The 24,188-nt window shown below is 37.6% G+C and overlaps 3 protein-coding genes across 6 annotated transcripts; 2 read left to right on the top strand and 1 right to left on the bottom strand.

Moving 5' to 3' along the window:
• Window positions 1-948: 948 nt before the first annotated feature.
• On the top strand, window positions 949-6,177 carry rab42b (RAB42, member RAS oncogene family). 3 transcript variants are annotated; one of them, XM_032557607.1, is made up of 3 exons: window positions 949-1,215; window positions 1,396-1,639; window positions 3,745-6,177. In XM_032557607.1, the coding sequence occupies exons 2-3, from the start codon at window positions 1,422-1,424 to the stop codon at window positions 4,193-4,195; spliced, it is 669 nt and encodes a 222-aa protein (XP_032413498.1). In that variant the 5' UTR covers window positions 949-1,215; window positions 1,396-1,421; the 3' UTR covers window positions 4,196-6,177. The 3 variants fall into 3 exon arrangements, with proteins under 3 accessions (XP_032413498.1, XP_032413499.1, XP_032413497.1); XM_032557608.1 differs by having other exon boundaries at window positions 950-1,092; window positions 1,417-1,639; XM_032557606.1 differs by having other exon boundaries at window positions 950-1,215; window positions 1,417-1,639.
• A 538-nt stretch (window positions 6,178-6,715) lies between these two features.
• Window positions 6,716-9,876, bottom strand: taf12 (TAF12 RNA polymerase II, TATA box binding protein (TBP)-associated factor). Of its 2 annotated transcripts, none has more exons than XM_032557609.1 (6): window positions 9,701-9,876; window positions 8,988-9,161; window positions 8,607-8,684; window positions 7,766-7,880; window positions 7,361-7,449; window positions 6,716-7,254 (listed from the first exon to the last, which is right to left on the bottom strand). In XM_032557609.1, exons 2-6 carry the CDS (start codon window positions 9,063-9,065, stop codon window positions 7,219-7,221), a joined length of 396 nt encoding a protein of 131 aa, XP_032413500.1. In that variant the 5' UTR covers window positions 9,066-9,161; window positions 9,701-9,876; the 3' UTR covers window positions 6,716-7,218. The 2 variants fall into 2 exon arrangements, with proteins under 2 accessions (XP_032413500.1, XP_032413501.1); XM_032557610.1 differs by having other exon boundaries at window positions 8,988-9,097; window positions 9,701-9,863.
• Window positions 9,877-10,699: 823 nt separating this feature from the next.
• Window positions 10,700-23,929, top strand: LOC116716771 (uncharacterized). Its single transcript, XM_032557605.1, has 7 exons — window positions 10,700-10,854; window positions 11,393-11,514; window positions 13,660-13,882; window positions 14,882-15,027; window positions 17,930-18,074; window positions 20,425-20,569; window positions 23,217-23,929. Exons 1-7 carry the CDS (start codon window positions 10,803-10,805, stop codon window positions 23,302-23,304), a joined length of 921 nt encoding a protein of 306 aa, XP_032413496.1. The 5' UTR covers window positions 10,700-10,802; the 3' UTR covers window positions 23,305-23,929.
• The last annotated feature ends 259 nt before the right edge of the window (window positions 23,930-24,188 follow it).

The raw sequence follows: 24,188 nt of genomic DNA, 5'->3' as shown, positions 1-24,188 counted from the left end.
GTGTGAGTAAACCATTCAGACAAATATTAACTACAGTGTGCACCCATTAGAAAATATGTGTCTAAATAAAATGACTGACTTAAACATAATGTAAGCTATAACTTACATTATGTAATAATGTAAATTAAGAAAAATAAACACTTAACACTGTGGTGGTTCAAGCTTTATTTCCACCTCAAAGGGAAAGGAGCTTGATTTTTTTTTCTCAGATTATTTGTCTCCTACCATACTATCAAGTCATAGTGACAGTTTCAACAAATATGTAAAAAAGAATCTATATATACTTTTTTTCCATACGTTACATGCAGCAGCTTTAAGTTCCATAAAAATGCTTGGTGGCAGCCCTCCATGAACAGACAGATTCTTTAGAATGAGCTCTTGTGGCTCATTCTATCTTGTGGCATAAATAAAGGTTATGCATACACCTTTGTCTATGCACAAAGGTGTATGCATAAATTGTTTTTATGTGCAAAATTCAAAATTTCTGATAACCTGAATTTTGGATTTTTGTTCACTCTTCTAAATTTACAATTAAATTAATTGTAAAGGATTATTAATGAAGTGTCCTTATAAATGTGAGCTGAGTCGCTTTATGCCTTTTGCAGCATCAAGTTTATCCTCAGCTTTACTCAGGGGAATTGATGCCCCATTGTTATCAACTTCCCTTTTTTGGTAGCAATGTACACTCCAAATGCAAGATCATAAAAATTAGTATAACAGCTGCAAACTGTGTGGGCAAAGACAATCCAATGCTCATACTCACTTTTATGTTTCCTCATGACATACATATAAGTGTTTTTATCAACAGGAAACTGTAGTTTTCCTTTACATAGTGTCACACACTACTTCAGAGTCCTCCCACATATATCCCTCCCTTTCCAAAATGGCCCTCCCTGTGTCCTTGCACTTCGCCCCTCCCTTTATCAAGTATCAACAGGCAAACTTTAAAAGTCCACACCCCTGTGCAACTACTCTTACGCACATGCTAGTAGCATTTACCTTCAGCACCTTAGATGAGAACTATAGTGTTCCTGGGGTTATCTATGCGGGAGATTTTGCTGCATTCTGGCTTTGATGAGCCATCATGAAAAGGTGACTTTCTGGCTACAAAATGCTTTGTATTTTGGGATGGAAATTATCTTAGACTGTACCACTATTTGGAAGATTAATAAGGAGTGGCTGTTTGGGTATTTCTCAACACTTGGAGTGTCAGAGGTAAGGAGTCAGCCTACTTGAAGATGGTGTGGGAGTGATCATCTCTTGCACACACTACTTCTGCTATTCTAATTTTAACATTGACCTCTCTCTTTACCATACTCCTCTTTAACCTTTCATAAACCTTACTGTATTCTATTTGTTCACTTCAAACTTTTACACCTACTGTGTTTGTCTTAGTTGATCATTTCTCACTTCCAGCAACAATGGACCTAACTTTGTGGCAGTACCAGTTCAGGTTCATAATGCTGGGGGACTCCACTGTGGGTAAATCATCCCTCCTGAAGCGATACACCGAGGATTTGTTCCTGGAGTCAATCAACCAAACTGTGGGTGTAGATTTTTACGTTCACTTCCTGGAGGTGGAGCCGGGGGTCCGGGTCAAGCTGCAGTTCTGGGACACCGCTGGGCAGGAGAGGTTCAGGTAAGAATCATGTGATATGTGATTTAACATGTGCAGAAGTTTAGTCAATAGTTCCTCTACACCACAGGTGTCAAACTCCAGTCCTCAAGGGCCGCTGTCCTGCAGTTTTTAGATGTGCCACAGGTACAAAACACTGGAATGAAATGGCTTAATTACCTCCTCCTTGTGTAGATCAGTCCTCCCAGCCTTGCTAATGACCTAATTATTCTATTCAGGTGTGGTGCAGCAGAGGCACATCTAAAAGTTGAAGGACACTGGCACTTGGGGACTGGAGTTTGACACCCCTGCTCTACACTGTTAGATGTATGATTATACTCACCAGCCACTTTATAGATACATTGTGCCATTGGCAGGTTGGAGATCCTTTTGTTCTTCCAAACCTCTCTTATTCTTTCTGGCATTTTTTCAACAAGGTGACAGAAACATCCCTCAAAGATTTTAGTTGATATTGTCTCGATAGCATCACACAGTTCCTGCAGCTTTATCACTTGTACATTCATGATGTTAATCTACTGTGTCATCACTTTCCAAACATGCTTTGTTAGGTTGAAATCTGGAGCTTGTGGGGGCGTGTAATGTTCAAGAAACCAGCTTGAGATGAGCTTTGTGACATGGTGTATTATTCTGCTCGAAGCAGCCGCCAGAAGATAGGTCAACTGTGGTCAACAGGGTCAACAATAATATTCAGTTAGACTGTGGTATTTAAACAGTGTCTTGGTAGTACTAATAGTACCCATGTAAATATATCCACCACAGCATGACAGCACCAACTTCAGTGTGAACTGCTGATACGAAGCAGGTTGGATGAATGCTTTCATGTTGTTTACACCAAAACCTGACCCTACCGGCTGAATGTCACAGCTGAGCCTCATCGGACAAGATATTCTCTACCTCTGTAATGAGTGGTAATTTGAGCTATTGCTACCCTTCTAACCTTTCAAATACAGACTGCCCATTCTCCTCTGACCTCTGAAATTGTCGAGGCATTTTTTTGTACACACAATAACATGTCAGTAGACATTTTCTCTTTTTCAAGCCATTTACGACAGACCCCCTTTACGGGTTTACACACACCTGCATGTGTGAAAACCCGAATAGATCAGCAGTTTTTGAAATACTTGTTTAGCAACAAGAATCAAGCCTCAATCAGGGATCCTTCTGCCACATCCTGATGTCAACTCCAGCAAGTTGCCTATATGATATTCCATTTAGATGCCTAAATTAATCAAGTTTCTGCGTTGGGATTTAACGATAGTAAGCAACAAACAGCTATACATATTAAACTTACATATATATATATATATTAATACATATATAAAACTTCTGTAACCATCAGGCCTGATGGCATGACCCTTCAGTTGTTTTCATTAGATGGTTATCTTGAAAACACTATTCTCATTGTGAAGACCATACAACATCAGGAGTGTATGCAAATACAGTGCCCAAACAAACTACTCCAGCCACTCCACTTGCCTCCAAGCTGTTCATCTGTGTTTGCTTTCAGCCATCACCAGCTCAGTGTGCAATGTGTACAGAAATGCAGTCAGTGCAATTCTTTCACAGGGCACCGTTCTCTTTGCTCAGCATATTTAATGCAAGAGGTAGAAGTAGCCTGTTTCATTCTGTCTCTAAATTAATTATTTCTGTTGTCCAGTTGAATGAACTGTGACAAATTGCTCACTGTGCCTGTTTGTACTTACCTCAGGTCTGCAGTCGAACCAATCAGCTAAAAAAAGATGGAAAAAAAAGGTTGCTTTTAATGAGATGTGTGTTTAATGAAGTAATAAAGTTGCATCGGTGGAAGGATGTCTTACTAAGCCTGTTCTAAAAAACAGTCAGTGACTCATGGGGGATCTACATACCTGTTGATGGTTAAACACCGCAGCTATCAGTTTCCAACAAAGAGAATGATTCTTTTTCCATTCGCTTATCTGAAAGAATTTAACTCGTACAACACAGTTCAGTGGAGAAGGAAATAAGTGAAGGATAATCTGAACTTTGGACTTTCTATTGAAATATTTAAAAGGTTTTTATATGCTAAAAATCCGATGGCCGTCTCTCGCTTATTATCTATATTCTCCCCCCTCTCTCACTTCTCTTCTCAGATCAGTGACCCGTTCTTATTATCGGAACTCTGCCGGAGGCCTGCTGGTGTTTGACATCACCAGTCGGTCATCCTTTGACCATATAAAGGAGTGGCACGCTGAGGTGTGCGAGCGAGTGCAACCACAGAAGGTTCTGTTTGTCCTGGTAGGTCAGAAGATTGACCAGGACACTCACGAGGACAGAGCAGTGAGCCGGGAAGAGGCCCAGAAACTGGCCGGACAGCTGGGGATGCCCTACGTCGAGGCTTCAGCAAAGACAGGACAAAATGTGAGAGAGTCATTCGAGCTCCTCACTCGACGGGTCTACCAGGGTCTGTTGAGCGGGGAAATAGAACTGCAGGAGGGCTGGGATGGTGTCAAGTGTGTTGCCCCACAGACACTACAGTTACAAAGAAACAGTGTGTCTAAAGCCAGCTCACCAACCAAGAACAAAAACAAGTGCTGTGGATAAATACTGTACTGACATAAAACTCATGCTCTGGTAGGAGAGAAACCGCCTGCTGGCAAGTTGGATTTATAGTGGCGATGTAATGTATGACCACCCTAAAAGACACTCAAAATATATATTTTTCATTTCTATTGTGTGGAGTTGTGTATAATTTTGTAAAATAATGACTCAATATTGAATCTAAACACAGTGAAAGGTACAATGATTGTTTTAGAATGTATTACTTTAGCTGACATCACCAGCAGTCTGACATTTACAATGAATTGCAAACATTTGCATACCCCTTGGACTTTTTAATATTTTGTCATAGTACCATTACATAAAATTTATTTCATATCTGTGAACAGCAAATTTTCTCTCAAATTCTCAGATTGATGCCGCTCTGGATGTGTTTGTGCCATTATTGCTCATCTTTATCCCACTCTCATTTTTTGCAGATTTTTCTTTCAGGATTGTTCTTGTTTAGCTCCATCAACTCTAGACGGTTTCCCTGTAAGCCACTAAAGAAGAGCATCCATAGTATGATGTTAAAACTATTTTAGGTGTCACCGTGGAGATGGTGTGCAGTGTTTTTCAACATGCAAAGCATTTAGCTTGTAAGTGATAAAGCTCCGTTTTGATCTCATTTGACCAGAGCAGCTTTGTGTCTGTGCCATCTATATTTCTAGAGCTGAATTGCTAAGGTTTCTTATGCCATTTTCTTCTGGGCACTTTTAAATGAAGGCCAGATCGGTGAAGAGCATGAATTGAAAGATTCCCACAACTGTTACTATGAGCTTCCTGCCTGGTTCTTTCATTAATGCTCTCATTGTCTGACTTGTCATGTTTTGGTAGGTGCAGTGGTGTCTAACTGATGTTGAATTAAACAGTGTTCCTTTGTCTCCACGATGCTGTTTGTTCACTAATATTCTCTACCAAACATCTATGTCAATTACAAGACAGCTAGTTTTATACTGACATTTAATAACATACACTAGTTACCCTATTTATTAATAATTTTAAAACTGACGTCCTCTGCTTTCTCCTGCTTTTATTTAGGGGTATCAGATTGGGGGTGAATGCAGTCCACATCACACTTTTAAGATTTATGTTTGCAAAAACAGATGTCACTGTCCATCCATTTGTAACTAAAGAAGTAAAAAAGTTTGCAGGGTCTGAATACTTCTGTACTTGAATTAATATCCTCTCAAGTATAAGGTTAGCAGTTTCACTTTTTTGTCAGTCTTTACAGAAATTATGTTACATAGGACATCATTGTCGAGCATGTTGTATTTTAGTATTAAACCTATCTTAAGGTTTGCTCTTGCAAATGATGCAATTTCTTATGAGTTTTGTACTTTGAGACAGTTTTTTCTTCCTTTATTAACATATGCTTGGCGCACAGCCTATGCTATTAATGGACTGATGATGTCATTAGTTAACCTCAGTTCAGTAGCAAAAGGGTATAAAGGTTAATGTCTTGCAGTTTGCTTTTTGCATAAGTAATCTAAAAGATGTTAAAAATCGGACTCTTTCGTGGCCACATTCAATCTAAAACGTGGGCATTTTCTCTATTGACTTTTTTGTCATCTGGACTTGTAGATGACACTGGATAAGTGGTTTCTCACTCTGAGAGCACCCACAAGAAATATCTCAGAGGTCAGAAAGTGTGGTTTTAGTGTTTTAAGGGGAAACTATCACTTGTAAAAAAATAGCCAATAAATGATTCTTTGATGCGCAAACACACTGATGGTGTGACTAACAATAAGGGGGCTGAAAAATTGCGGAAGCCGCTGCACTACACACATTCTTTTTCTTAGAGAGCTATTTAAGTATTTCCTGTTACTTGTTTGCTGTAAGGAGTGGTAAAGGTACCAAATGTCTTTATTTAGATTAAAAACACCAACTTTTATGATCTCATCTTAAGCCTAAGTCGGTGAAACAAAATTGACTGATTTCCAGGTGCTGTTGTTAAAATTAAATAAAATCTCTTGGGTGCCTCTGGATATTGCTCTAACAATTTTTCTCTACACAATCAAGGGTTATATCCCTTGTTTATGTACACAATGGGGTGACTTCTTATTTTGTTAAGATAAATTGCAAGGTGTTAACAGCTGTTTCTATTTATTATATGAATACCCATAAGAAATCTTTATTACAGCTCCACTATTGTGGCTTAAAAATTCACAGCATTTTTAAGATGCTGTGAATTACTCTATGCTCCATACAGAAGAGAAAACACTGGACTTTAAACTAAAGTAACTTCATGATGTAAAATTTTATTGATTTTATGCAACTGTGACTTTTTAAAACCTTTGTTACGTCTTCATATCAGATACAAATTCATTGCTACACACTGCCATATTATTCTTACATCTACTGGGATGCTCACTTCTAAATGGTAACAGAGACCCAACTAAATTATTTAAATTATTTTGTAAATTAAAATACATATAAATAGGAATTCTGCTTAGACACACTAATTCCCTCTGTATGGAATGTCTCTCATGCATTAGTTTAACAATATGTAATTCACACTTAAAATCATTTTGCTTTTTACCAGCATCCTTTTATTTAGACACTGAAAATTCAATAACTGTCAGAAAATGGAAAGGGGAATACAAAGTACAGTGAGTAAACAGAGGAACTCTTCCATGCTTAACATGTACCTTGGCAAAATATTACAAATCATTTTTAGAAGGCTGAAGAGTCAGTAACACTCACAAAAACATGCTCAACAGTATCAAAAGCAAAACCAAAGACAGCAATATTGAATACAAAAAAAAAAAATCCATAAATTTTTTTTTTACTGACAAAGATTTTAAGTTGGAGTTCTGCCAGTCTTAGCTAGTGGTAATGAAACAGAACAAAATATGAATACCAATTTTCATAAGATGATTTTTGCAAGACAGTCAAATGTTAGGGAGACAATATTACAATTTATATTCAGAAAGAAAAAAAACACCCCTCACCATCACCACTTTTATTTCATTAACCAGAAAAAAAAATAATACACAAAGTTAGTACAACATAATAGCTTTCTTGTGCTACTTTTTGGTTGTCTTGCGAATCAGTGCCATTCTCTGGAACAACAAAGATAAATTCATTAGCCCCAAAACACAAATATGCATAAGTACATAAATAACTATTCTGATTTTCCCAAATTAACCAAATCCTGTTATTGTTTACCTGTTTGTGAGCCTCTGTAGTACAAGCTTTCTTGAATGGTCTGATTTCATCTGATCCATAACCTGGAATCCACATGTTCCACTGACGCTCTAGAGAAAAACAATATAAAAAGTAATCAGCACCCAGGTCTTTAAACACATCCATTAATTTTCATATGAATATCTAAGCGCAGCAGAATCCTTTGACTGAGACAGAAATCTATACTGGCAATACAATTCTAAAAATATAAATCATTTTTTTCCCAATGATTTCACTTTAAATATGTATTTAAATATCAATACCCTTAAATTATTTGGCAAATGATGTGGCTTTGAAGTTTTTTGTTCAAACGTCTGAGGAACAAATTCTCTCAATTCTTAAAATATGAAGAGTTACAATTCTGCCAAAAAGCCATCAGAAACTTACCTAGATGTAACTGAACATCTTTAACCTCCAGCGTATTGGATTTGCGATGACGTGCCAGCTGACACGCTGCTGTCACTACACTTTCTATGAAATCATCTGCAATTTGAAGCAGCATCTGAAAAGAGTCCCACATAAACAACTCTTAAAACAGCTCAAATAATGGGGATAAGAATAACTTTAGTAAACAACAGAAAATAACATATTTTCAAAGTTACTTATAACATCTTCACAGAAGTTCTGTATAAATGTTGTAAGTGAGTTTGCTTATTTGCAGTAGACAGATGTATTATATCACAAAACAGTTGCCAGCTTTTATGTATTGGCATCAGTTATATCAGTTTGCTTCATCAGCTGATCACAAGTCTGCCAGGATAATTTCCAGACAACTACACAATACGGTGTCATGTCTGATGCTGTTGCTTAATCCAAATCCAAAGATTTATTCCACTCTTGGTAGATTTAGAAACAGACAGGTGATGAAATAGACTGATGTGGAAAACAGCATCAACAAATTTAAACTTTGATAGCATTGTCACAGAGGTTGGTCCTCATGGAAAACAGTGACAAATTTAAAGTGTTGATAGTTAATATACAATGTGCTGTTCAGCTACATCCCAAACATAACCATTTTTAAATCAATAATGAACAAAATCTCTTAAATCAAGGATTCTGTTTGAGTAGCAAGTATGTCGGAGAATTTCTTCAGTTTCCTGAAAATTAATGGGAATGTGACATTTGTTTACAGGTGGGGAAACTCTTTGTGCCAATAGCACAACAGAACATCACATCACATCAAAAACCCAAAGTACCCCTTAAAGTCAGCATTGAATTTCTGACAGACCTCCTCAACATCTTCATCCAGTTGTTCATTTGGATCAATTTCTCTCACTAGGTCTTGCAGCTTCTTCTTACTGAGGACCTGGAAGAAAAAAGTAGCATTCACAGTACTTACATTACATAGATCATTTTTTTCTAGATTAGCAAAGTGATGATTCACTTGCTGTTCTGTTTAGAAACACATAAAACCTGTCTTCAAAGTGGTCATTATTCCTTTGCATATTTTCTTTCACATTCCAGCAAAAACATTTTATGTCCATGTACAAATAATGTCTGCATTTTCGTTTACTTCTTATTAAATACTTTGACAAACTATGAAAAGACTTCCTATTAGCAGAAACAAAAAAAAAGATAATAAATACAGGAAAAGGAAAAAAACACTAACCTGAGATCCCTCCGGACTACTCCTGCCTGCAGGACCTGAGGTCAGACCCTTCACTATTATTGGGGTGCTGTTAGCCATGCTGGTGGCCACGGGCAAGGACTTTGGGAGTCCTGAATGACCGTCTAATATCACAGATGTGATGGATTAGTTTGTATAGACACTGCCACCTATAATCTGCATCACGGAAAGAAATGATTATATAAATAAAACAAGTCAGGTTTAAGTTAAATTGCAGCAAACATGAAGAGTATTAGTTGAATAAAAGTCACAAATATTCGTTCAGTTTTTGTAGTAATAATATTGATAGTAGTAATATAGAAATGATTTTAATGACTTGTTCTAAAATGATAAATAATTCTACTTGATTTGCTTTGTCAACAACTATACATGCAATTACATCTACTTTTTTGATTTACTTAACGCCAATCATAGCTTAGCCGTGAAACAACGCTTTCGGGAAAAAATCCAAACAGAGACGCTGAACCCAAACTCAATAAATGACGCAACGCAAAAAAGATAACAACTGACAGCCTAATAATTTCAGTGCAAAGACAAAGCACGCAAGATGCCGTTGATAGCCAATCTGTTTGTGCTAAAAACAAAAGCTACTGTCAATTTTGACGTTAGCTTCATTGGCTAATATTAGCTGCTAATGTAGCGGTGGGGACATTATGTACTTTATTCTTTAAATGAGTTAATATATAAAACCTTACCAGGTTAAATGAAGATTACCTGCCCATTTTTCATTGTCGTATAACATACAAATTCGTTAGAAAGAAAAATAAACTCTTTGTTTTAATCCAGACATCCAAAAACAAATCACCGAGCTCTCACGGTACTTCCGCTAAGCTTCTGTCTATTTCCTGTGTCATTTAGTCGCCTTTGCTCTGCCTCCTGCTGGACATTTCCTGGAACTACATCAACAATCTAAACCACTCGAAGAGCGCTTCTAAATTTGTTGGCGGAAGTCATCGTTCTTTCTCTTGCACATAATAAGCAAAACACATCACACATCTAAGCATTTAAAGGAATATCATGGCAATATAAATGGCTGATCCCACCTTAAAGTGTTTAGTTATGATAGAATTTGTAGAACATGTTTATTATTAATAATAATACTGTAGAAGTTGTTGTTGTCATTGTTATTATTGTTTTTGTTATTACGTGATCTACTGTCTATGCTTACTATTGTATTCAATAATTATTGATCTTAAAAACTCCTAGTCTCTTAGATGACGCAGTTTGCTTCATGGTGTGTGACCGAGACAAAACATTTATTTCAACTTCTGCTTTGACCAAAAGGTCAAGATAAATGCAGCGTAAAATGTTGGCTTGTTTGGTGTTACATATCACGCCTAAAAACCACCAAAGCATGTGAGGGTTAGTTTCAATTTTTGGTGAAGGTACAGAAAAACACCTAAACGTGGTAGGCGCGGTTCCGTTTAGATACAACTGACGCACTGAGAATAAATGAAGATTATTGGAGCAGCGGCAGCTGCTCTACTTTTCACATAACAATTCATGCGTAAACGCACATCAGCTTAATATGAACCCCAAGACATATTAAGCTGTGTCTCGGCTGAAAAGGTAAAACTTTACCTATTCAGCCCGATTTATTTTCGCTTTTAAAACGAAAATAATGAATAAGGGCTTTTAAAAATTCAAACTGTTTCGAACGCACTTCCTGCAAAAAAACAGAGAAAGCCACGCCTACTCTGTGATCTACTAATACAAAGCAAACTTTCATTCTGTTTAGTAGCTGCGCAGGACCTCAACATTTGTTTCTCAAACTCTGAAAAGCCTTTTCCTACAGCCATGAAAGCCCTTCTACTTGTTGCATTGGTGGTCGTGATTCATGGCACTAATGGTAAATACGTTTATTATGTTTCAATGTTTTACAATTGTTGTAAAAGAGCTTATTGTGTTCTTTTTTTACTCAATATTTTGAGTTCATTACTCAAAAAGCCCATATTTTATAGTCTGTTTAGCTTTATAAAGGTCTCAATTTGTTGTTGTCTAAGTAATTCTTTCTCTTGAGGAAACACTTTGTTTTCCCACCTGTGTCTCTCAGAAAAAGACAGAAACTTGTTCCTAGAAATATTGAAGCAGAATACTTTAATGTTTTATGCGCACAGAAGGTCATGTTTAGTTCATAACGGCAGGAAAGTTTGCAAAATATTGTCAAGCCATTAGAGCTTATGGTAACAGAAAACTGGTCAAACTGGTTTCAGATCATAGCATCAACAGATACATGTTTCAGAAGGAGTGTGCTACAGATCTTAACAATGTATTGCAGATTGGTAATATGTAAAGTCACAAAGTTATTGGATCCCCATTGTGTCAACAATACTTTTTATTCATCCAAATCATTAACCTGTATATCTGTTATTTGTGTCCATATGCAGCAACTTTGATCATCAAAGGCCCAACTGAGCCGATTCTGGAGGGCGAGTCAGTCACACTGGAATGCCTGTACACAGACTCTGACCTCAATGTCAGCCAGGTTCACTTTGAGTACCTTCCTCCGGTGAGTTGTGGATGTTATGTGAGTGGGTGGATATAATATGACCTTAGGGTGTTTGCCAAAGGCTAAAGGAAAAAACTGGACCTTGCAGTTGCTGTAACAGGCAATATCCGTAGCTGTTGCTTAAACTGTTCAAACATGTAGTAACTCATAAAATCAGAGTCGGACTACTGTAGTCAAATGTTGCAATTGCTCAGGGACTCCTGCAAGGAAAAATCCTGAGGACTTAAATATTAAATAAATGATATAGCAATGCTAATTTAACCATTTATGTCACTTGTGTTTGCGCTTGAAATGAAACTGAATGAACACTGTAACTGTAAATGGATCAACTCTCCATTCTTTGTTGTGGTGAAATTGCTAAAATGCTTTGCTTTGTCCTTCCCTCCTTGGTTTTCTCAAGTCAATGATAATCTTGTGTTGTTTTTATACAAGGAAGTCAGCTTTTTCATATTTCCCAGTTGGAAATACATCAAGAACATTACCTGAAGTCTCACTGTTTCACTGTTTGTTCGATTATTACTTTAACTTTTAGAGGTATTTTTTTTAAAAAGCCCATCTAGGGACAAGTGCTGCGAATTAGCTGTTGCTATTGCACTATGATGTAAACATGGGACTGCTGTTTTGTTCAGTTTGTCTATGTCGCTGTATGTCTGTCCCTACCAAATAAACCAATTAAATTAAATTAAATTAAATTAAATTGTGACTAAGGAAGTTAGAATTTTCAGAGGAGCCTTAACTTCAGAGTTCAGAAAGTCTTTGATATATATATATATATACAGTATATATATATATATATATATATATATATATATATATATATATATTACACAGTGAAATCTGCAGGTATAAACTGTTTATAAATACTTCAGATGGTTTGATCAATTTCCACTATTTTACAACTTGGAACCTGAATGTCCTCTACTGTGGTGATTTTCTAACATCTAAACTTTGCCTTCCAAGACAAATTAAAATGAAGAATAATTTAGACGGGGTAAACTGGGGGCGAGTCCCACATTCAAATTCAGTTTAAAGCCAAGGCTTTAAAGAATTGTAATTACTCAAGAATTACAATTCTTGAGTAATGTTACTCAAGAATTGTTTTGCTCTCCAGACCGCTTTTGTACAATGGTTCACCACTGAAAAGTTCACTGAACTCAGCTCAGTCACACGAAGTGATACTTCAGACAGTCTAATATGTATATGTTCAGGTATTCCCCTTTGTTTGGGGAATTTTCCAGCTGGAGTAAAGTTCAAGCCAATCACTTTCATTTTACAGTAAAGTGTCATATTCTTTCTGCTCTGTTTTATTTTGATTGTTCACTCATCTGGTATGCAGATAGGCTTCTTAAATTCATTTACCACTGAGACATTGTGGTATAAAGGCTGACATGTTTCCCCAGTCCAATTCAAAATAACTAGAACTCTAGAACATCTGTGACCATCAGTATTCAAGTGCTTCCACAGATTATTGTTTGAAAACAACCAAGAATCTGCTTGACAAAGCAATTTACATGTTGGTCAAATAGTTTGATTTGGGTCTCAACTAACCAGAGCATGTCCTACCACGTTTGTTGTGTTTTCTCCGTAGTTTGTGACAAAGGTACAAACAGAGCTTCTTGATTCTAACCCTCCATAAAGTCCAGATTTGTGGAGCACATAACAAATGTGCCACCAATAGATTCTCCCCTGAGTTGCTGATGTTTGCAGCTCCTCCATAGCTCCTTTGGCTGCTTCTCTGGTTAATACTAGTAATACTCTCCCTGTCAATCAGCCTGTCAGCTATGGTGAAATATAATGCCTGAAGAGGTTTATAGTTCTGCCATACTCTTTCCCTTTCCTTTTAAAAAGAACAGTGATATATTCAAAGTTCAATGTTTTATGACCTAACATTGGTTTAAACCTATCTCTACTACTTCAAAACTGTTTTTATTTGTGTTCATAGTGCTTCATCATCCAAGTAAAATGTGCTGATAAATGTTTGTGGTTGCTAGTGTTAAGACCATTTATAAGGCACTGTAAATACTGTAGTATATCTGAATTTACACATACTATTTATAGATGTTTGTTTTTCAGACAGTTTGATTATGTTGTGATATTCTGAAAGATAAACCATTCTTGTCTCTTTCGTTTTTTTTCTTTTCTCAGTACCAGTACTCAAGGAACTTGTGGCGTAAAGTTTGGGGAGCCAGCATGGGCAGGTGGTTTTGCGGAGGGGATTATTTTTATGGCGAGGATGAGGAGAAAAGCGGACTTCTTCATATTCCCTATCCAACAAGGTTCTCTGGGGTGCCCTTCCGTTGTGTGTCAGACAATGAAAACACAACTGCTCCAGACAATGCGTCTGAGCCGCTGACCTTCAAAGTCCAGTGTGAGTTTCTTGGTTGCAATGGGAGGGTTTGGCTTATAGATGCAGTCTTCTTAAACTGTGCACTTCAATGACATTTACAATCAAATTCAGCTGTTGGTGTTATTAATGTTTTACAGAAGTAAGATAAAGATCAAATTATTATGTGACGCAAATTAACTTGAAGTTTCACTCTTAAAACAGGAAATGTGACAAATTGTGAGTTCCATTTCTAACAAAGAAGGACACATATCATCCTAACACATAAGTTGTTGGCTATATGGCTAAACAGAAGGTGTCTGGAACATATTCCCTCATGTTTGCAACTAGCAGGAGGTAAACACAATGGATTCCTCTCAGTGAGCAACAGAAAATATGTATTTTAGAGGTTGCAGCAGTCATAAAACAGCACATGCTAAAGATCTAATGCAAATGCTGTTACCCAAGAAAGGTTGAGCAATTTTCATTTCATGCTCTATGCAAACAGGGAGGCACTGCACTGGTTAGGCTCCAGTTTAAAACTACAACACCAATGTGGGAGACTTGAATTAAGTATCTTTTGTGTAGCTGGCCAGGATTTGTCCTCTCTCTTCTCAGTGGCCATCATATCGACCCTGATGCTGTTTGATCGACTCCGCAGCCTCATGGGAGGAATCAATAAGAGGAAAAGATTAGAATGAGCTATAGGATGGAAGGAGGCAAGAGAGCTGGATGGACGTGGGCCATCTATTGAAATGGAAGAGAAAATGAGTCATTATTCACAACACTGCCTCTCTAAAGACTTTGATAAGATGAAGCCTATCATCGTTACTATTGATCACTCGTAACAGTCAGCATCTATTGGAGGCATTGGAGGCCACATGGTCACAACTATTCTTAAAACATCTGAGCTTTTTCCAGACGCTAGTCCGGACAACATACATTTAGTCACCTCCCAAATACTCAGACAGGTTACCTCAGCATGCATTGAATTAGTTGCTTCATTAATGCCTTATCATTCTGTCTCATCTGCACTGTTTCCAGATATGAGAGAACTGTCAGTGTCTATGGAAGGCTACACCAGCTACCTGGGCGTCCCGCAGGACCTGAAGGTGCGGCTCGGGGATGATGTAGAACTGAAGTGCTCAGCGAGCTCGTCAGAGGAGCCAAGCTACTACTGGCAGAAAGAGGTGAGAAAACCTCGGGTATGCACACTGTGCTGGTGTCCTCATTATACTTTTGGAAACTTGTCAGTCTCTCTCCTCCTCCCATCTCTGGATGTGACCTCTTTATATTTTCTTTCTACCCTCTTCTCTTTCCAGCCTCACCAGGTCTCTGCCGCCCTCTTGGCTTTGTGCAAGCCTTCTGTTAATTGTCTCTCCTCCTCCAGCACATCTCTGTTTCTCTCCCTGACTTTCTCAAGTCTCTTTAGTCTCCCCTTACGTGCCGTCTTTCTCTCTCTTTCTATCCTCTAAACGAAAGGAGTTCTGTGTTTAAGTGACTGGTTGGCTTAGCCTCACCTCTCGCTGGGAATTGCAAGCTTGCCCACTTACAGAGGATTAATAGTTTAATGAGGTCTAGACAAGAACCAGTCAACCTGAAAACAATTATGTGGATAGATTTCTAATTATTTTTGTAGTGTTTGGTTAACTGGCATTGAATAATTCAGCTAGGCTACTGAACTAAGAAAGTGTTGCTGAAAGGAAATTAAGATGTCTCGCTTTAAAATGCCAGAGTGACAATTGGCGTGTAGAACAAGATGAATCTCTCTGACTAATCACATTTTTGAAGAACACAGGTAGGCAGGTGATACACCTAGTACATGTGGTGGGTTTGAAAGGTACAGGTGCCTAAAAATAAGTGAGAGATTTTGCGTTTTGGGGTCTGGTGTCTCGTATTTTCATCTTCAAGATGTTCCACAGATTCTCTATGGGGCTTATGGGCCAGTCAAAGCATAGTGATACCACAGACATTAAAACAACTGTTGGTACTTTTTGACAGTGTGTTAAGTCTTAGCCACTCCTTAGCCATTGGTAATCTTATCTTTGTTTCAGGGCTGACTTGCACAAGGAATATGACATTTCATAACGCTTGCTCTGACTCTAGCTGCAGTCCCCGCCTTGTGACAATTTCTTTCTCAATCTTCTGAATTTTGTGGTTATGCTAGTTGATTGTGAACTTCTTTTGTTCCTGTTTTTCTTTAGTTCAGTTGTTTCTTAGGGATGCCAGTTTATTATGTTTATTTTTGTTTCTAGTTATTTTTAGTTACTCTAGTTTAATTATGTTTAGTTTGCTTTACTGTTAGATTTATTCCATAATCCCCTATGTACTCTCCCTGAACCCCTGTGCCACTTTCTCTCTCTTTCTCCCTCTTTTCAGTCTGTCTTCTGCTCTTTCCTCTCACACCTGCAATCAGTTAGCTAATCAGCCCAGGTCCATTGTTTCAGTACTTAGCACCTCTTTCTCAGTCACTCCTCAGTGGTTCCTCCCATTACTTCCTCATTCTAACTCCTGTTCTCCTCATGTCTCCTTGCTGGTTTGTTTTCCTTGGATTTTTTGGTTTGTTTCTGACATGGCTCCTGTGATTTCTAATAATTAATTAAAACATGTTCTTATAAAAAACCCCATAAAAGATCTACAAGTTAGCCCTTGCTGACAATGAAAGATAAACCTATTATTTTTTCGAGAAACTAATTATTTTGGTACAAAGGACTTTTTATGTTATTCCTGCATCACTGTCAAAAACTGCACTACCTTAGCAAAAATGTCTCAAAATCTTGTTATATCTGGAAGGGCAGATATGTTTGCTCACTTTCCTCATTTTTGTTTTCATTCTCACTAAGTTGGCTCAGGGTTAATGCTTGTTAAAGGGTCATCACTAATCCAGGTTTTAAATGGGTTTACAAGTCCAAATCCAATTCAGTGGACTTGTCAGTGCGCTAATGCTGTTTGTCCTCTACATAATCTCATATAGGGCTTTAAGGTTTTTGTCATTATCTGCCAACAATGCTCTGCTGTCATTTTTAGTGACGAGTAATAATCTTAGAAAAGACAGGCTGGTTTTGTATATATGAACTTTCAGAAAAGTCACATTCAGAGAAATAAAATAGAGTCATAGAAGTGTCTCTATTCACACGTGATTAGAGGTAATTGTTCTGTAAACGTGCATAAAAACCCCTCTATGTCTTTGACAAGAGGGATGTTAGGCAGAAAGAGTCCCAGTTTGACAGACAGCCGGTGTGTGCGCTTTGGCCCCCAGAAATGACAGCAGGACAGAGGCAGGAACGACATGCTGCTTTTGGGCGCCAGTGGATTTGCATACAAAATGCTTCTTTGGCCAGACCTGGCCTTTATGGGAAATCCTCTTAATTCAGATCCATTCAAACTGAAATGGACTTTCTTGGCAGGAACTGTAGCTCCCAAGAGCCAAGTCATTTGCATGGTATAATGTTTTTTCTTTGTTGTTTCTTTTTTTTTTTACCCCCCTCTTCCTCATTCATTGTTCTTCCAATCCTTGTGTTTGGCCTATTATTTGTTCCCCCCCAGGTTAGGCTCTACCTCATAATAGTGCTGCTATATCTGTGTCGACAATTCATGCCGCTCCCCTGCCATCTCATTATGTGTTGTGTTAACAGTGAGCTCTTGCAGCATCATTCTTCGTGGATGATGCTGTTATTTGGGTTATTGACTTGTGTCGATGTAAGTTCGCTCATTGGGATTACTGCTCAGGTAAATAGAGTTCATTTAAGACTTTTGGGACAGCTCTCTGAAAAACTCACACCAGTAGAACTTTGTTGTATCTCTGTCTCCATCAGAGTCTCAATATTTCTTTTGTCTTGCTCTAATTTACTATGTCCCACTGCTCATCCCTCTGCAGAACACCAAAAATAACTACTCTGTTTTCCATTACCACCTGTTTTCCCTCATATTTTTCTCACTGCTTGTGTTTGACATCCCTGCGTTTCTTCCTTATTTCTCTCCTTTGTCATGGAGCATCAATTGCTCTTAATTTGTATTCTTGCAGGGCTGAAAACAACCTGACCAATAAAACACTCCCTTTCTTAAAACCTCTTTTCTTTCCCTTTCTTGCAGGGTAATGACTGGATTCTGCCTTCCTCTACACTCACACTGAAGAAGGTGAGTGAAATGGATGAAGGACAGTACACCTGCATGGCTACACATCCTTCAGTGAAGTCCCTCACCAAGAAGCGAACCATCAGCATCACCCTGCTTCCCGGTAAGTTGGGTGATCGTTCCTCGTCGTCATCCTAGCCAAGTCCTAAAAGTATTTTCACCTCTTCCTCTTTCTGAAGAAAGACTGGGCTTTTCTTCACAACTGCATGGGGAATTCATTTCTCAACAGAAATCTGTGCTAATCTATTGGTTCTTCTATCAGCCACTTAAATGTCACAGTAAAGGTCAGCTCATGCGGATGTTCTTACATCATGAGACAGGTACAAAAATGTTTTCTGTTTCATGTCCATAAATTTATGGGAACCAAAGGAAAGTTAGGCTTTCATATTGAGGCAGAAGAAAAAGGATGTGATGCTCCTCAGAACTTCCAGAGGTAAAGATGTTTACCAAAACTCCCCACATAGCATGTGTGAGAAATAAAACTGTATGTAAAATGCCATATGAGATGATCACAGATGATGACAGAATATACTCTACATCTAATAAATGCTGTAATAAACTGCATAAAATCAAAAGTGTGAAAATTTTAAAATTTTTAAAGGAAGCAGTTATTATTATTAGGCCAAATTCATTAAATGCTCAAATCAGTTGATTTTATTCTGCAGTTTACAGGTGCATATGAATAGATTCAAATATAAACATGAAGTGAATAGTTAGTAATTCACAAAAATGAATATTCAAAATATATTCAAAGTTTTTAAATAAGAGCAAAATATTACATACAACCAATAAAATGTTTTAATTAAGAAATCTAATGTTAACTACACAGTAAAGACACAGTAATCTACACAGTAAAGAGAAATACTATTTCCATTATTGTAGAAAAAATTATGATTTGAGACTGTCACCTTCCACAAGGAGGGTAAGCCACCAAAGGCCATTGCTAAAGAAGGATTATGGTCACAGGGGGCTTTATCAAAGTATACAAGTGGCAAGTTGAGTGGAAGGAAAAATAATAGAAAAAGATGAACAATCTATTGGGATAACTGCAGCCTTGCGAGGACTGTGCAGCATAGCCCATTCAGAAGGTTGGGAGAGATTCATAAAGTGTGGTCTGTGGCTGGAGTCAGGGTTTCACGAGTTTCCCCATACAGACATGGAATAATAATCAGAATAATAATCAGTGACTCTATTGAGTATGGTTAAAGGAAAAAGATTAAAAAGACAACAATGTAAAGCTGCATGGCTTCCTTGACACCTCAGCAGAGTTATAGGCTTTTGCCTCATTGATGTAGTAATTCATGCAAAGCTAGCCCCATCAAATTAATGACTGCATATTATACAGTACATGAACATACATTTCATAAGGCTGTGACTTCTGTATTAAAAATAATTTTTATTGGCATTATGTAAGTTTTATAATCATCTGAGATACTGAATCTTGAGTTTTCATTAGCACAATATCAGTCTGTGTGTAATGAATCTATATAATATATCAAGACTTTCACTTTTTGAATAAAATTAATGAATGAAATTAGCTTTTTGGTGATATTCCAATTAATTAAGATGTTCTGAGTTGATTTCTCAGTCATTACAGATGTAAATAGACAGAGCGTACATTATTACGTATTCCATTTAGATGACATACATATTTCTGTCTAATTTCTCTTTATTTTATTACTGATAGTCTTTCTTTGCTTGAAACCAGGCAATAATTTTATTTGCAACAATATATCTAATCTAAAACCAGACTCCATTTGTCTTCATCATTGTTATCACTGATCTGTCTGTTGATAATTATTAATTTACTGCAGTTTTAGAATTTACAACCAATAGAATTTATTAAACCACTGGGGTTAAACTAGTGTGTTCCAGTTTGGATTAATGAACACCACTGTCATGAGTCATTGGTGCTCCTTTGTAAGTCTGGTTATTTCTTTGGAGTAATTATTAAACTCATCTCTGCATATTGGAATTTTATGTGGTCCTCCCTGATGTCTTGGTGAGACTTCACCACATACCTCTATGGTTCCTTTGAAGGAGTTCACTACATCAGCTGCACAAACCTTAGGCAAACATTCTCCATGTGACTACACAGCAATCCTCTTAACACACTGTATTTAAGAAGACAAAGGATTTTTTCTTGCATTTTTTTCGGCATTTGTTTGTTTTGTCCAAAACTGCAAAGACTGGGTTCAGAAAAGGCAATTATTTTGACTTTATATGTGACCTGGAAATCCTGGAACATCCAGGGTATAATCTCCGATTTTTTAGAAATTCTAACAAGCAGACTTTGTACAGGTCAGTGTGATGACTTGTGTGAATACCTGGCATGGTCTCTCATGTATTCAAGCAGGAAGTTGCCTGGAGATACTTTTTGCCTCGAGGCATTATGAGGTGTGCTGATTTTAGATTCTGTGTCATGCACGTTTCCCTTCATGTCTGTCCCACAGAGGATGCTGCCTGGTATGAGACTACTAATGGGCGACTCTGGTTGATGACCTCCGCGGCTGCAGCGTCTCTGGTCGTGTTCATCCTCTCTGTGAGTGTGTTCCTGTGCCGCAGGGCCAAGCGGATCAGGAGCAGCAAGGGCCCCATGTAAGGAACCGTTGTTGGAATTTTTGTGCCTTTTTATTTTCCAAACAGGCGTCTTCACATAATCTAAAAGCCTCTGGTTTTAAATAACACAATTCAGATTAATTTTCCTGCCAAGTCAGAAATAAGTCAGCTGCTCCCAGTCAGAAACAACCAATCAGAGCTAGGGGGAGGGTCTTAGAAGTGTCAATTTCGCTTGTGACATGTTATACTGTCATGTCATGGTGACAGATTTATGAAATATGTAAATAAATAAAAAAATATTAAAGTTACATATTTTAATAACTGGAACAATAAACAGCATGTTCCCTCAAACCCTTTGTTTTGAGATAAGAATACATTTTGATGCCGAAATTGGAATCATTTTGCAATTCCTTCATTTTACCTGTGATTTTAAGATGCCACCTTTCCAAAACAACTTGCCAGACATTTTTAATGTCATGGCCAGTGTTTATTACATTTAACTTAAACAAAACTTTTACAGAAGAGTTAGCAGTTTAATGTAATCCCTGGACATAAAAAAACTGAATTGTTCAAGTAAGCATTGACAGATTAGACAAACTGGAATCAGTTGTGCACTATACACCCATTTTAGGTGTTGAATCCTTGCAGGATCATATTTTGGGGAATGACCATTTTTCCTCCAATTTTTTTTCCTGAAAGTCCCCAACTCCTGTTCAAACATCACAAACACTGTATTATGAAATAATCATGCAGTTTTTTTGTGTGCATGTATTCAGCCGCTCTCTCTCTTTAACATGCCCAGATTAGTTTATTTGTGGAAGAACTAGATTCTGACCATATAAACAAAGCCAGAGAGGAAGGTGATTTGTTCAGCTGCTGTCTACTCTTTTTCACAGGAACACTTACTGAGCCACCGCTTTGAAATCACTTTGGTTAATAGGATCTTAAATCATGTTTCAAAAAGTGATGGCTAATATGTCTTTGAATAGAGGTGAATGCGTGTGTTTATTTACTCAAAATTGCTTCCCTTTTATCCACTACTTGGATCTCCCTCTTTGCAGTTTGCCTTTATTATAACTAAGGCTGCAATATTTCATTTTGTCATGTGGCAGAACAAAGGCTATTTCATGTCCAGAGTTTCTGTTTGGTGTCTGCACCTTTATTTGAACCTGCCGTATGATGTCGGCTATGTGTGAGCCAGCCAGCACAACACAGACTGAATATTAAGAATCAATCACATGTAGAGACTCTCAGCTACTTTAGCTTTAATATTGGTTAACCAGCCAGCCTCATGAATTCTTAATACAAAATCCATCTTATAAGTTATAAAGAAATGAATTTCATCTAAAGCTTACACCTTCCTATTGAGTTCTTCATGGTTTCAAGTAAGAAGGAGTAATTTCTTAATATGTCTAATATTTATGGAAAGAATCTTATTGGAAAATCCTACGCCTTGCAAAAGATTACAGAGAAAAACGACATGTCTAATAATTGTATTGTGCATTTTGTGGGAACAGAGTTAATCTGAAGGCAAGCACTCTTTTCTATAAGAATTAAACTGATTAAACTCAGATTTTATCACACCTCTGGTTGATTCTTAAATGTCAAAAAGAAGAACACGTTTGATGCTTTGAATAGGACCTTTAAGACCTATGTCTGCCTAAGAAGGGGATATAAAATGGGAAATGGGAGAAGGTTACAGTCCATCAGAGAATCCACCATCAATCACATCAATGTCTGTTCAGAACAAAGTTCCTTTTTGGATCTGATGCATCCCGCTGTCTTATGGGAGACATATGTCTGTCTCTCTGGCTTAGAGACACAATAGAACGGAGGGGACAGCCCTGCATGACAGTGATGTTGTTCTCTGTTGTTACCTGGACGTTCTTCACTTTGGATTTTGAAGCATTTAGTCAATGTAAAGAGGGAACAAAGTTTCTACAAATTATACTGAAGCCTGAAACAAACACACCTTCACTTGAAATAGAAAAATTAATGTAGCATGCAATGTAAAAGAGATTCTTGTTTTGGATAAAGATTAAGGTTGCTTTTTTTCATGTCAGGAAACATTCAGATGTAGGTATAATAATGTTACTGCAAATGGAAAAAATGCAACCTTCATAATCTGGTATTTTATTTATTAAGGTGAAAAGCAGCTGCAGGTAACTTTCCAACAATTTAGAACATCATATAACAGCCATTGATAGGAGAGTATTAGTTTAATGAGGATATTTTTGGTAACTCAGTTAATTTTTTCAAAATAATACAATTAGCACGGCAAACTGAAGGTTGCTTGCTAAACTCAGCAATTGTGACCCACTTGACCTCATCCATGACCTTTCACATATTTCTGTATAATCCTGCTGTTATCTTTGCTTTCCAAAACCATAAAAATGTAATGTGAACACTTTTTCTCTTACTGCATGAACTAAAGTTTTATCCTTCATGCAGATGTTTTCCTTGACTGTCTTCCGTGAGTGTTTCTTGTGAGTATACAAGTAGGTGTGTGCAAAGACACTCAGACAGCACAGAAACGGATAATTGACTTTCATATCTACAGCCATGTGTGCCTCCAGCGCTTTGTTACAGCCTATAATTTCCTCACTTATACTTTTTGAGTGCCTGCTGCGAGATCGATCCACTGATAATCGTTCTTCTCCGTCTTTCCCTGTCTTCCTCTCTGCAGTGATGACCACTCTCAGAAAAAGCCTATCTACAAATCAAGTGTGGAGTCCCTTCCCTCCACCAGCGCAGACAAACAGCCGCTGGTGTGAATGCTCAGGCGGGGCTGCGGGATGAGAAAGTCGGAGCAAGAGAAGAGGAAGATGGAATGGGCAGCCACAAGGGGGGTGCCAGAGGGGGAAGTGAATAGGGTGAGGTAAATGGGGATATTGGAAGACTGTGGAGAAAAAAATCGAAATCAGTAACAAGCCGGGTGTAAAAAATAAATAATGAAACATACTGAGGGGCAAATGATTGCTTTAGTGATGCCGTTGCAGCTTTGCTTCTGAGTGCAGAGTGCAGTTATGTATCTCGAACAGAACCGTTTGGCAATTTTCTTTTCATTTACTCTGCAGTGGGGAAAATTGTAAGCTCCACCTTTGCAAAAATCAAGATGAAGATTCTTCTGCTAAAGAGCTGCAAAAACTCCTTGCACAATTCCTTCCTTTCAGGTGCAAGCATAATTGCTCAGCTGTTTATCATAAATGAACTATTTAGATGATAAGAGAATGGTTTAGAGTGTTGATTTGTTTCTGTTCCCAAAAGAGGAACTATCATAAAGTACTTGGGAAAGGTTATTATAATCTCTTTACTGTGGCAGCACTCAAGCACTTTCCACTTCTAATACTGCACTTTTGGATTTCTTTGACATTAAATGGCTTTTAAAAATATTATTTACCCACCTCCAATGTGTCATTGATTTTGTTTCATTTTAGAGGTATAAAAAAAGGTCTGGGGAGTATTGACAATGTGGCGAAGGCCGGACATGCACACTCGCTTGGCTGCACATCTTCTCGATCCTCTGTCTTCCTAGGTTTGCATCAACCTGTTTACTGACCTTCCTCTGCAGTCTGCGAGGTTTTACTCTTAGGGAATGATCTTTACTTAAAGTTATCCACTATTGTTCCCCCCAACCCTTAACAAGCATAGTGAGCTT

This window comes from Xiphophorus hellerii, chromosome 3, assembly GCF_003331165.1.
Source record: "Xiphophorus hellerii strain 12219 chromosome 3, Xiphophorus_hellerii-4.1, whole genome shotgun sequence".
NCBI classification, from domain to species: Eukaryota; Metazoa; Chordata; class Actinopteri; order Cyprinodontiformes; family Poeciliidae; genus Xiphophorus; species Xiphophorus hellerii.
Note: the sequence above shows the minus strand (reverse complement) of the source record. Positions and strands in the feature narration are given on the sequence as shown.